At 36.8% G+C, this 14997-nt stretch overlaps 1 protein-coding gene across 1 annotated transcript; it reads right to left on the reverse strand.

Moving 5' to 3' along the window:
* Positions 1 to 14080: 14080 nt before the first annotated feature.
* On the reverse strand, positions 14081 to 14719 carry LOC141660945 (uncharacterized). Its single transcript, XM_074467923.1, has one exon. The coding sequence runs from the start codon at positions 14717 to 14719 to the stop codon at positions 14081 to 14083; it is 639 nt and encodes a 212-aa protein (XP_074324024.1).
* Positions 14720 to 14997: the final 278 nt, after the last annotated feature.

Below are 14997 nucleotides of genomic sequence, written 5' to 3' on the forward strand. Positions count from 1 at the left end.
AAGTCTATTGCACAGACTCTCATCATAGCTTCTAGCATTATAGCTTTTGCTTCTCAATACTCCTTCTTTTCTGGTTCGTAAGCGTTACTATCTTCTGTACATAATACTATTCTAGAAATACCTTTACTCGCTAGAGTTTTATAACCTTTTAATAAATACGTCAACCTTAGTATCACGAATGCGTTTCCATTCCGAATACCACCATACTTGGTACCACTTCATCTCTAGCTGCCTCCATCTTTGAAAGCTTGGTCCTTCGAGTAGAAGTAAAAGAATTTATTGAGAGATCACTATGGTCATGAACACTTGTTCTATTGCATAGTTAGTATAGAAGGTGGCCAGCCTTTAGTACTTGACAAGCAATTAAATAACATGTGGTATCCTACTAGGCTTCTATCACACAGATAGATAGTCATTCGGCAATACCACCCCTTCTGGAAGGGTTGTTCTTCTCAGCTTATACAAAATGAAAAGAAAAGAACGAATTGAAGAGAATTGCATATAAAAAAAATATACTGCCACAAAAGATCTGGCTTGGAATCTACCTCTGAACTATAGAGGTTTGTCACAAGAGAATAAAACATATATATGTATATATCTCAACATCAAGTATTATAGCATCGCAATTCACATGCATGAATATTTACTATTCCGTCCATCGTTCTATGAACCCATGCACTTGCTCGAGCTTATAAACAATCACCGTTAAAACTCCCTCGACAGCGAAAATCGAATCTGGGATTTCATTCTAGACCTCCTCGTTACTAGAATTTTATGCTTGCACCGTAACCTTCCTCGTATAGTAATACGACTCTCTATTGATTAAGAAGAAATAAATATTTAATAGGTAGATAATCGACTTAATTAGTCTATCAATGATAACTTATACATCACCACGACCCGATTAGTGGTACTTAATCTCAACATCCATTACCATACAACTCTCGCGGTTGTAATCGGCTCATTATTCAAAGAATCGTTGATGCATTACTATAGTCCACCATGGACCTACGGTAGTCATTCGTTTTTCTTGGAATCTTAATAGCTAACCATACGGAGTCCATACCTGTCGTATCGAATTCTTCTAAGGAGGTAACATGATCACCGCTCAAGATTCATGAAGAACACTCCTGAACTTGACGCACATAAGACATGAAGCAAATAAAATTTCAGAAGAGTTTCAATGAAAGCAACGATAGCAGGTTAATACCAATTAAATCTTTACCAAACTACTATTACGGTTGAGTATCGTACAATCATCAAAAGAAATGTCAATCTTTCAAACCATAATACAACCTTCACGGCTTTAACCATCATCACTGTATTCCTCTGGCACGTGTGCTTATAATTGTCCTCTTACACTTAAAGTGTCGGCCACCTCTTTGACCTTTCTAGATAGTAAAATTTCCTTACAATCAATGTCATTTTTTTAACCACCTCCAAATAAATTTTCTACCTCATTTCAATCACTGTTTATGTGAAAATGCTTTTCTTAAGTCCTGGTGAGAAGAAAAAAAATCACCATTTTTTTCCATAAGTCATTGCCTTAGTCTTTAGATGTGAACATTGCCACGACTGACTCTCGATCATACTTAAGACATCTCTTATCTTGGGTCCTTCTTGTTTTCACCAATCTCGACCCTCATTGGGTCGATCTATACTTTCTTATGGTTCAACATGTGCCCCACCTGGCATTATTATAATTACGTCATATTTCCTTTATCAAAATTTCTATTCTTGAGAACTTTGTATATTACCTTTTCTCCTTGTAAGACCTCTAAGGTTATCCTTGAATTGTTCCTCCTGTATTCCCTAGATACAGGGCATATCAAAATACCATTTACTAATACTAGAACCATTGTCTATATACTTTTGAAAAATTTCTCCACTGATCCTTAAAGATTGTTGTTACCTTAATCCTTTCCAATTCATACTGTCAAAACTCATACTATCCCTATTAAGGGTGAAATGCCAACCTTTATGCATTCCCCTAGGATTCATTTTAAGTTACCGAGGTTCTATCCTTAATTCCACCTTTAAAAAGGTACATGCATCCCTTCATGGATAAATCAAGTCATATATCCTTGATAGATTATCTTATTTAATCATTCCCATCTCGATAGTCTATACCAAATTTCACAATAGCATCCTTATTCAAAATGAGGTCAACCAAGATGGCCTCCAAAAGATAACAACGGTTACCCGCTTTTCTTGCCTGATTCAGTAATGATAACAGGGATGTTCTAGAAGATATTGGTTGTGTTCAATGTGAACTTCTTCTTAATAAATCCTTATTTACTTTTGTTGTTTATCTCAACAATCATCTCAATGCTGGGATATCTTTCATACCTGGCGTCTCCCTTTCTGGGTATCATGCCCCCAGTCTTACACTTCACTTTCTTGAAGGTCACTTTCTTCATCCAATTTTCCTAATTTCTTACTTTCTTGTCTCCTCAGTCTATCCGCGTCTCCTTGTTTATCCTTCGGACTATCTCAAGGTTTCCTCGAATCCTCCCAACTTAAAGGGGATAAATATATGTATCTTACATGCCTTCATCCATCAGCTTTAACTCATGGTAAATCACTCTCATCCTGACGATTACATATTTTTCTATTTCTATTGCTACGAGTCTTTAGGGTTTCCTCATATCTAACTCCCTTATCATTCCTCCAACTCTATTGCCTTTATATTCCTTTCCACTTCAGTTTCTTTTTATTTACCTCTCTCTTGCAATCATTTCACGAACCCACTAATCATTGACTTCAAATATCACGTTGTTCTGGGATTCTAGTCCTCAGAACAAATCTTGACAACTTTTACAATCTTAGATTCAAAATTTATCATACTCGTCCGCCTTTGTTTCGGCTCTAAAGCTTCTACACTATTTCCATAACCTTGGGAAGTACTTTCCCGAAATAATTGACTGAACTTTAATCAGTTTATTATAACCTCTGGCTCCGTGCCTTTCTTGGTCTTTCACCAGCGGGTGGCCTCTCTCTTAGGAGGGTAAGTGACAAAAACAGTCTTTTATGATTCGTCCATCATTTAGAATCTCAAATGATTCCTATATTTCCTTTAGCCAGGCTCTCGCCTCTATTGGGTTTGTTTGTTCCTTGGAACTCTGAGAGCTTAGCGACTTAAAGGTCCTGAAAGAATTTCCCACCACACTATCTCCTCAGGGTGGTGGTTGGGGATAATAGTCTAAGTTCTTTTTAGACAGGTCCATGAATTGCCGTATAGGAGTACCGTCTCGGATCTCCTTTCCTTACTCGACTTTCTGTTTCCTTAGTATGTAATGTTTCATCCTTCTCCCATACTTGGGGTTATCTTATACGTTAAAATCCTTGTTTTCCACTTCATTATGTTATGGGCTCGTTCTTTCTTAATGGCAACCTCCCTGACTATCACATTTGGGGTTTGCCCTAAATCTTATTCCTCGAGCTATGGATTTTATCTCAGATCCAGTCCTTACGCTCTTAAACGTTTGGAACCCAAATTGTAGTAATACCTCGTTATTCCCTTATCATCTTTCTTGGTATTAATCTCTTCTCCAGTCATTGACTCTCTGCCTTCATTCATCACTTTTTCTTGGCACAATATGATCTTTTTCGATAATTCGGGCTGTATTGCAATCTCAAACAGCGTTTCGAGACCGACTCCAGTTACCTTCACTTCTATTTCCTTTTTCTCAAAATCTCTTATCAACTCTCCCAAGGACATTTTCATCTTGAGTCTCTCCTTTATACTAAGGGCATTAGCCACCATTTTGGCTTTCCCTGGATGATAAAGAATCTCATAATCGTAATCCTTGATTAGCTCTAACCACCTCCTCTGGCGCATGTTGAGCTCTTTCTGCGTGAAAATGCACTAGAGCACTTATGGCTTGTGTAAATCTCGCACTTCTTTCCATACAAGTAGTGCCTCCAATCTTTAGGGCAAAACTATTGCCACGAGCCCAAGCTCATGGGTGGGGATATCGAATTTTATTTCCCTTAATTGTCTTAACGCGTACGCGATTACCTTGTTGTGCTGTATAAGAAGCACCCTAATTCCTTATCCGAAGCGTCACTACAAATCACAAAATCTCCTTTTCCATCCGGCAACGCCAATATAGGAGCCGTCACCAACCTTTGCTTCAGTTCTTGAAAGCTGTTCTCGCATTTCTCTGTCCATTCGAACTTCTCAGTCTTATGAGTAAGCCGCGTTAAAGGGGCTACTATCTTTACGAACTTGAACGAACCTCCGGTAGTGACCGACCAATCCTACCTCTGGTAGTTTTCCTAACCATGGTTATCAATTCCTCAGTGGTCCTTTATTCATTCTATTCAGGATCCCCCACAGGATCCTCCTCAGCAACAATCCCTTCTAGGACAACATCCTCAACCGCTACATCCTCAATATGAACATCATCCAGTCCTGCGTTAGGATGCTCTATCAGATCCACAATCTGATCTCCAATAAGTAATAAAACATCATCGCGCTGTTGCTCCTCAACCTCAGGGTTCGGAGTCCCGCTACCATATACGATAACGAACTACGCTTCTATCACGATATTTATAAGGGTTCCCATAAGGGTTTTAACTGTCAGTACTACGTTAGGTAGTCTGACTATGAACTTGGCAAGAGTCCTTATTATCTTAGTGAACTTATTATTTTAACGTCACATCATCTCTGAGGTTTATAATGCTTAGCTCTGATACCATTTCTGTAACACCCCCAAATCCGGGGTCGGGGATCCGGGTTGTCACGAGTTCCATTTCCCTTAATAATACTTAATCTTAATAATCAACCAACTACTGCGTACTGTGACCCCATAATATACACACACACCACAAGTTATAGTCTCCGAGATGAATACCGAACAATAACACAAGTTATTTTATTCCACAATTATAAGTCATTACACCTCAAAAGGGTTTCTGAATAAATTTACATATTCTTTGCCATTATTACAATTCATAAATATACATAAGTTTGGTACATCAAAAGTTGAAAGCCTAGCCTATTGGTAGACCCTACCTCAGCTACAACGGCATCAACGCCTACAGGAAACTGCGGAACGTTTCCTATCCGCTCATGAATTGGGAGCTTGATCCTGTTCATCTTGTCTATCTATTATTGTGTGATGAAAGAAGAAAGCAAGGGTGAGCAACAAGGTCACCGAAATAATATGTATAATGATTAACAATATATGAGCATTCTCATAGTACTCATGAAAGTCTTGGTCAAGTAAAAAAATGAACCGAGTTTGATATCTTATCGCGACCAAGTCACAAAATATTCAGTATATATGTATATATACTTTTCAAAATCTTGGAAGTCCTCTTCCATGCATAATATACACAGAGTTCCAGTTTATAACTGTATAAAAATATCGTTGCAAGGTGATCTCATATATCTAACCTTGTCTCAACATTTTTGTGAAAATCTTTGTCATGCATAAGATAATCATTAACCAGATATAAGTTGAAAAGATGAAGTTACAAGATACTCCAATATACTTATATCTTTTCCGGATACTACTTGAACTAACACCGTTCAAGGTATCATCAGTTTCAAAAGTTCATCACATAGATGAGACTACAAGAAAAGACTTGAATAAATTCAATCTTTGAAATATCATTATAAATAATGAAGTTACGAGATACTTCATTAAGTCCTGATATATATACACCTATATATATATCTCATACTTTCCTTGGAAACCTCTGTTATGAAAAATATAAACAGAGTTATAATATCCAATGAATTTGGAAAGAAGAAAACCTTGGCATAAACCTGATATCTTGCTGATCAGGCAAAGATACCAATAAGTAACCTTTTCTACTAGTAGATGGACGAATTCCCCACTGGTCATCACCCTAGCCGCATTAGGACCTATGCTGGACTGCCACTTAGCCACTTACGCATTGATGGACTCCCACTGAGCCACTTACACTTTCATGGACGCCCACTGAGCCCATGTTGCTTATACCGACTCTATAGATGGACTTACTTCCCGAATATTGGGTAAGTAATCAATTCATTTATCAAAACAGAAACCTCGTTGCGAATATAAAATACACCACAGAGCCGGATCCCTCAGGTTTTGAGCGAATATTTAAATCCCCTTCGAAAGGAAATCTTAAATATAAAAACGAGTTTTGGGATCCGCTCTAACTTTTAGAAAATCATTTTGAAGACTCTAAAACATTTTTAAGAATGTTTGGAGTAATGCTAATTTAATAAAATAAATCAGTCCCAATATGTTGAAGAATATCTGAATATTATTATTTAAATAATATTCCCATAAAGGATAATCTTTATAAAAATAATTGAAGTAGAAGTTTTAAGACTCATACTTGAAATAAATAATAAATAACCAAAGATATACTTATATGAAAGTACGATCTTTATTTGAATAATCGAAAATAAGTTTGATTATCGAAACATTATTCTTTAATAATAAAGAATAATATCTAATAAAAGGAGCGGAGTCATAAGCCCTCAAATGAATATTCAAAATAATATTCATTAAATAAAGTAAGCGGAGTCATAAGTCCTCGAATGAATATTCAAAATAATATTCATTAAATAAAATAAAGTTATCGAATAAACCTTATCCGATTAATAGTTTTGAAAACTATATCAATATATATATATATATATATATATATTATACTCGAGAACATCGACTCCCGGTTTAGAAAATGTTCACCTTTGGGTCCCCTATACTAAGGGTATACGCAACTACTGCTTATCTCTAGCATAGGTATTATGCAGTTTATAAGCAATTGAATCAACAATTTGATATCAAGATTACGAAACAGACATGCATATATACCATATCATATGCTCCAATATATCGCAAGATTTGCTAATAACAATCATGCACTTATCACAAGATAATGCATATACATATATTTACATCACAACAACAGTATAACGGGTAGAAAACTTGCCTGAGTGTTCCCGGATAGACTTAAGCTTATAGTGGGTCCGATAACCTATGAACAACAACATAAGTTGGAATTAACCCATGGTCGCTTAAGAAACTAGACTTTAACCAATTGAACCCTAATGTTCGCTTATGGTCACTTCTACGCTTAACGAATCACATAAGTCATTCGAGTACCCTTGGCTCCACCATTTTTAATAAATTAACCATTAAGAATTTTAAGGCGATTCTTTCGCGAGTACTCTACCAACTGCCTAATCCACTTTACATAATTGTTTCATACTCCAATTAGTCATTTAAGGGCCTTAACCAAGGTTTCAAAGTAAGGCGAGGGGTAATGGTTCGTTCGCGAAATGCCGTTACTTAAAACGGTCATTTCTCCTAAACCGTACATCGGATTCAAGCGAACCACATATCAAAACGAAGCTTACGACATAATCTAACTAAACATGGCAAATTCACAGATTCAATAGTTAGCTCTCTGTACCGAACACTAAGAACAAGCAGTTGTATGAAATTGGGCATTACGACGACTATGTTTACGCGATTACCAAGTTTTAAACCACTCCAAACAACCACCATTCAACTCACAACCAACAATACAACCAACCCTCATCCAAACCTTACTACATCAGTCTCCAAACCTCAAGATTTTCCAATTTATACAACTCCACACATGAACTACTAGTTATACTTAAGTTTCATTAACTATAATAAGATTTCAACATCCAAATCACTACAAATCCAATCCAAACTCTAAACACACAAGGATCATGCTTCTCATTTACTATAACCATCAAAACCATCATAATACTCAAAGTAAAGTTAGGGTTTGGAGGTGTTATACCTTCCTTGGAGTGATTAGAGTAGCTAGGAAGTCTTAGGGAGCCTCCTACAAGCTTGATCTTTCCAAAAAAATCAAGAACACAAAGTTAGGTTTTGAAGTTTCTAAAAGTCAGATTGAAATAACTGTCAAAATGAGGGTCTTACCATTCTTATTTGGATGAGACTTGTGAACATTGTAGGCCATCTCAATACCTTTCCAAAGAGCTATAGAACATACTATTTGAGTGAGTATTGAAGGAGATATGGTAGTTTGAAGTTGCTGCTCTGGTTTTGGCCGAGAGCTTTTGTTCTTGGAAAGCAAAAGTCAACTTCTAATTTGTGTTTTGTGATTTGTTTTGCCTTGGCTTGGTTGCTAGCCTTTTGTTTGTTAATTAAATTATTACCTTGGTAAAAATTGTGTGGCTCACAATCAACCAACCAATCCTTCCCATTTTGTCATTGTCATGTCATCTGCTTATGTCATCTTGTTACACTTGTCTTCCTCTTGTTGGTGTGATGACATCATCGTCCATTAACCTCTTTGATTAACCCCTAATTACTTGGCTAATGACCGCTGATCTGTTATACGGTTCGCTTAACTTTCGTTCTCGTTTATCGTTTGAGGGATCATACCAGGGATCTTATTACTTGGGTTCCCCTAAACCTTTCTCAATATTTTATATTCCTTTTATGATCCTCTCTTATAATCCTTGAATTAAATCCTTTTAATCATGTTACCTTATACTCAATTCTTTCGGTATCTTGTGGATTTTCGGGAAAAATCAAAGTGTTCGAATTTGGATTCTGACGATCTTTACATACACTTATTTACTTTATAGAATACTAATACGATCTTAGAATTTTCATAACAGTACTCCTATATAGCGTGGTCTGATAATTTTCCTTAATCAGCATCATCAGCAAAAGTTACTATTCATCCGTGTTTCAAAAATTCCAAAAATTGGGGTTATTACAGGAAACGTGTTTGCCTTGAAAAACTGCATGTGCACAATACTTGCTGCTTATTGCTCGTGCCCACTAACTCCTGCTTTAACTATTTACTGGCTGACATGTGTAAAGTGTCTGTTTTACTTCTAAAAAGAGCTGTTAAGTGGAGAGAGTATAAATATGGGAGTTAAAAGATTTTACAATCTTTTACCTATTTTTCTTATTCTTAATCTCTCTTATTCTCTCTCTATCTAATATTCCTTGAAGCTCTACTTTTTCACATGCATTTTATCAAACACTTTGTGTACACACTATTCACACTTAATTTTCACAGAAATGGCACCAAAGGACATCATTTTCAATGGATCCAAGTTTGTTCCTAACAATTACTTGGCTATTCTTAGCAAGGATGAAGCTCCATCAGATCTTCACTTCATTCAGGACTTTCTTGCTAACAGCGAAATTGAGTATGCATTGACCCAACCTCAATCACTTTCAGGAACGCAGGTACCGGAGTTTTGGAGGAGTGGTGTTTATGATGATGGTGGACAGGGTGGGTCCTAAGCATTATATTTACAACAGGGGAAGATGAACACTTGGTTACATTATCAACTGTTCGACAGGCTTTACATCTTCCAGAAAATTATGTCTACAGTTCAGCAGTTGAAGAGCTAGCTCTTCAACAGATGATGGCCAATCTGGGTTATGAAAAATCATTGTCCAAGCTGGGACAACTGAAGAGGCCATACATAAAGAAGGACTGGAGTTTCTTCTTTGACTGCATCACCATGACTTTTGCAAACAAATGTTCAAACTTTGATGCAATTCTAATCCTTAGTCAGCAAATTGGGTATGCTCTAATTACTCAATCTCATTTTGATTATGCTAGTGTTGTACTAGGTTTCATAGGTGATCAGGTGACAAAAGATAGAAATACAGTTTATTTTGCTAGATTCTGTCAGCTTTTATAGAGTTTCTGTTGTTCTTATGCACATCAGAATTTTAGTGAGTCAATTCCACCATTTAAACTTGCTAAAAGAGCTTTTACTGACTTATTATCCACTGATAATAAGAAGGCTATACTAAGACCCCTCCAAATTCCACAGTCAGTCAAATAGGTCTTAGTAAACTCTGACCCAAACACCTATACTACCATATATCCTGATGTCCAACCATCTCAACCTCCATCAGCACCTACACAACCTATCACTTCTCAACCTCAACCAACTCAACCTACCATCAGAACATACTTCCAACCAGCACAATCCTCAAAACAACAACCATCAACACCTACCATAAGACCTTCATCCTCAAGGCCTAAAAGAGCAAAATGTGTTCCTAAATCTCCACCAATGAGAAGAAGGATGATTCTAAGGGATGAATCAGATGAAGAAGAAGCACAGGTTCATGCATCAGAACCTATGACATAAGAAGCTGAAGGGTCAACCCATCAGAAAAATACTGAAGCTGAGGGTTCTGATAATTTGAAGAGGAAAAGAACTGTAAGTTCTGATGCCGCTGAAGCAACTCCTTCACTATCAAGGAGATTAAAGAAAATGAGGGCAGGAAGGCACATGGCTAAGCCTCCATCTGAGGATACTGGAGAAGCTGAGGAAGGGGATTAGGAATCTCTGATCTCATCAGAACCTGTTGTAATTGAAGCTTTTCCATCCCCAACTCAAGCTCAAGACACTGTTCCAGATACAGTGCTCACACCTTCTGTCTCTCCAATCAAAGCTACAGATAATGTTGAAGAACAAGACACAAGTTCTGAAATAGATATTCACAATCTGAATATTCCAACTGTTCTTTATTTGGAAGCTCCAACAGCAGCTCAACCATCTATTGTTAATTCTCCAATCTTACAGGCTGAGATACCATCTACACCAATTATGGAGATAAATTATGATGATCAAAATTTAGATGAAGTTATTCCAGAATCTCCTATAGCCTCACACACTCTTGTGTTGTCAGAGGATAATGAGTCTTCTTCAAGTTCTGGAGACAGTGTTTCAGTAGATACTCCAGCTCCTATTCTTGGAAAGCAGGCACTCATTAAGAAATTTGTTGAACATGATGCTTCTGTTCCTTGGCATGAAACTCACAGAGGGGTTGAGTGGACCAAGAAGTGGAATGAATCTGATTTCATTCCAAGCTCTAAAGTTCTGACAGAGCATATTGCTAAAGCTGATGAGCTGATGACAAATTCTGATTTTAAGACTCAACTCAAAGTCACAGCTCTAAGTGTCAAGTCTTCAAGGTCAACACTCTACAACTCATGAAAAGGTTGACAAACTTCTGAAAAAAAATGAAAAGCTGGATATGGAGACCAAGCTTGATAAAAAGAGGTTTATCAGACCTATTTCTGAAAAAGTTGAAGCAATTGAGAAGGTTCAAGAACAGCAACATGCCCAAATTACTGAGGTCCTGCAGAATCAAGCTTCTCAAAAAGCTCAACTGGATGAAATTCAATCTTCAGTAGAACTTCTTCTCTCTATCGTACTACCAGATGATGCCAAAAAGGGGGAGAAGGTAGTTAAGTCCAAATGCGCAACCAGTCAGATACTGAAGAAAAGGGATAATAATGAAGATGACCAGGGAAACAGTAGCAAGGGTCAAGGTCAAGGGCAAAGCATCAAAGTTTCTTCAAGGAAACTAATTTCTGATGCAAGCAAATCTTCTACTCAAAAGAAGATAAGTTCTGAAGCTGCTCTAACTCAAAATCTGATAGCAATTGCTGATAATCAAAATCTGATATCAAGTTATGATGTTCTGATTCGTGGAGGAAGTAAAGACTCTCAGAAATTTTTGCAAACTCTGAAGCTCAAGGGAAAGGAGACTACTGTCTACTACATGGATCCCAAGATTCAGACACTTGATGAAGAGATTGCTAGAAGATTATTTCTGAAACATAATCCTGAAATGGATTTAGAAACTCTCAAGGAGGAAGAAGCTAGATTTAAAGCTGAGAAGACAAATCTAAAGTCTAAAGCTTCTGTTGCAAAGAAACCTCCAAGGCCTAAGGAAAAAGGCATTGTGATCAAGGAGAAATCAAATACTGAGGCATCAAAGCCCAAGACTAGATCACAAACTGAGATTGATCCCAAAGATAAAGGGAAAGGAAAAGTTGATGAACCAATAAAGCCACAGGAGATGAAAATTCCTCAAATCCTGATGAAACCAGTGTGCAAAATGGTTCAAGTTCATAATGATACAGTTGCTGAAGATGAATCTGTTCAAACTCTGAAAAGAAAAAAGATTACTGAAGAATCTAAGACAACCTTTGACAAAGCTCAAGTTGTTCTGAGTGAAGAACAACAAGCTACAGAAGAAATTGCAAGTTCTGATATATTCATCAAGACATCAACCTCTGACATAGCTCAAGTTGATTTTGACAAAATGAAAGTTGCTGATAAAAAGAAACTTCTATGGAAATATATAAAACCATCAGATCCAAAGAAAAGCCAATTGCTGTCTAATTTCCTGACTATTGGGTTAAATACTAGAGAACCAAGAGGCATAGCAGGGTTAGGTTCTGATGAAGCTAAGATCAAGACAGGAGTTGAAGTTGCTACTAGAGATCCATTTTTGTTAACTGACAGAACTCTTGAAGATGTTACACAGAAACACCTTGATAAGGTTATTTTTGTTCAAGTGTTACTGGATGCTCATGACAAGCATAATGTCAAAGAAAATCTGATTCTATTTCTTGAAGATGGAAGGACATATCAAATGTCAGAATCAGATGTGCTGAACAAATCTCTTAAAGAATTTCAATTCTTTTATTATTTTTTAGAGATAAAGTCTGATATTACCAGGAGATGGTCAAATTTTATATTGAAGACCATAAGAGATAAAACAAGAATTTCTGGTTCAAGGGTTACATAATTCATTCCTAACAAAGTTGAAGATGATGGAAGTGAAATTCCAATGAAGAAGGAGTTTTCTAAACTTGAAGTGATTTTGAAAGAGAAATGTCTGTGCTACAATGAAGATTCTTCTCATCCAAAGGTTATAAGACTGGGTGATGGTTTAGAAAGAAACCATATCTCTGCACTAAGGACTGCAATCTACCAGATTAGAAGTCAGGGTGAAGAATTGAAGCAAGTCAAAGCTACATTATCTCAAGTTCTGAGGAATAAAGAAGAAAAGCTGATATCAAACTTTGTCAAGAATCACTTTGGATTCAGATTGACTCAGTGAGATTGGTAAAAGCGATAAGGACTGTAAGTTGTAGTTAGTTGTCTTATTTAAACTCTCATTGCATTTGTACTTAAAATGTTTTTGGCATCATCAAATCTATTAACTTGTATATTTTACATAATTTACAGGTTGGGGAGATTGTTAGATATATTTGAGATGTCATGTCTAATATGATTTGTGTTTAGTTTTTAGAACTTAAAAACAGGACATATCAGGACTTACTGAAATCAGAACTTACTGAAGTCAGAACTTAATATCATAACTTAAGGTGTCAGAAGATACATATCAGTACTTAAATGCGGGAAGACTTTCAGATAAGGAATGTGGCTGATTTACTGGAGAAGATCTGGACTAAAACAAAAGAAGATATGCATGAAGAGTTAGAGGACTAGAAGACTTGTAGAAGATATCTGATTGATATATTTTAGGAGACAGAATTATATTCCATATCAATTAGAATATATCTTGTAACTGTGTACTATATAAACACAGCTTATGGTTTACACTTTATGTGTTATTATTATCGAGAAACATTATTCATTGTAACCTAGCATCTCTTAGTGATATTTGTTCATCACTGAGAGAGAACAACAGTTCATATTGTAACAAAGTTTATTTGAATATACTTGATCTTTGTTACATACTTGTGTTCAAATCGATTTGATTGTATAAACACTGTATTCAACCCCCTTCTACAGTGTTGTGTGACCTAACATATTAGTTAATCCAAATGACATTACTAAAAACTCGTAATGGCCATACCTGGTGCAAAATGCAGTCTTCGGTATATCTTCAGGCTTGATCTTCAACTGGTGATAGCCCGATCTTAAGTCAATCTTTGAGAAACAACATGCTCCCTTAAGCTGGTCCAACAAATCATCAATCCTGGGTAGGGGATACTTATTCTTGATGGTTAACTTGTTCAATTCCCGATAATCAATATACAACCTCATACTCCTGTCTTTCTTCTTTACAAATAACACTGGCGCGCCCCATGGGGATAACTTGGTCTAATCACCCCTTTATCCAAAAGTTCCTGAAGTTGTTTACCTAGCTCTTTCATCTCTACTGGGGCCATACGATAGGGAGCCTTTGAAACTGGTTCTGCTCCCGGAATTAGGTCAATAGAAAAATCAATCTCCCGATCGGGTGGTAATCCTGACAACTCATCTGGAAAAAATATTTGGAAATTTACTAACTACTGGAATCTCTTCCAAACTGGGCGCCTTTTTCTTAGTGTCCACGATATGGGCTAAGTAGGCCTCACATCCTTGTCCTAACAGCTTCTTTGCTTCCAGTACCGAGAAAAATTTCTTTTCCTGCTTCTGTCCTTGGTAAGTTATCCTAACATTATCTTCCGTATACAACAAAACTTTTTTTTTCTTACAATCAATATTTGCCGTATGCTGGGAAAACCAATCCATTCCTAGAATCACATCAAACTCTCCTACATCAAAGGGTATTAAGTCCACTGAAAAGAAATGCCCACAAATTTCTAGTTGATATCTAGGGCAAAATTGGTTTACTGAAACTTTATCCTGATTGGCCAATCCTATAGTCAAGGGTTCAGCTAAATCTTCTAACATAAAATCCATATTACTTACACATTCTTTAGATATAAAAGACTTAGACGCTCCTGAATCAAACAAAACTTTAACATGCACGGAATTTAGAGAAAGTGTACCTACAACTACATCTGAATCCTGAGCATTAGATCTCTTGGTCATCTTAAAGGTTCTGGCTCTTGTTGTACTGGTTCCCGGTCCTTGAGATTCACTACCTCCTACACTGCCTTGAGTAGCCATCTTGCAGTTTCTGGAAATGTGCCCAACCTTACCACACTTAAAGCAGGTGACTACGAAGTTCCCTGAGTTACACTCTGACGCATAATGACCATTTTATCGCATTTAAACACTGAACATTCTTTCTGCATTAACCACTATGCTTCTTACCACATGACTTACACTCCACAACTGGCTTGGTTGGCTGATTTGGGGCAGAGGTAACTGAGGTGGCACGGAAACTTGTCTGAGTAAAGCCTTGCCTCCTAAATCTCTTGTTCCTATTTCGGCCAAACTTCCTT

This window comes from Apium graveolens, chromosome 5 (assembly GCF_009905375.1).
Source record: "Apium graveolens cultivar Ventura chromosome 5, ASM990537v1, whole genome shotgun sequence".
NCBI classification, from domain to species: Eukaryota; Viridiplantae; Streptophyta; class Magnoliopsida; order Apiales; family Apiaceae; genus Apium; species Apium graveolens.

Coding starts and splice junctions, on each gene's coding strand:
- LOC141660945 (XM_074467923.1), bottom strand. CDS start 14,719: ATGGCTACTCAAGGCAGTGTAGGAGGTAGTGAATCTCAAGGACCGGGA.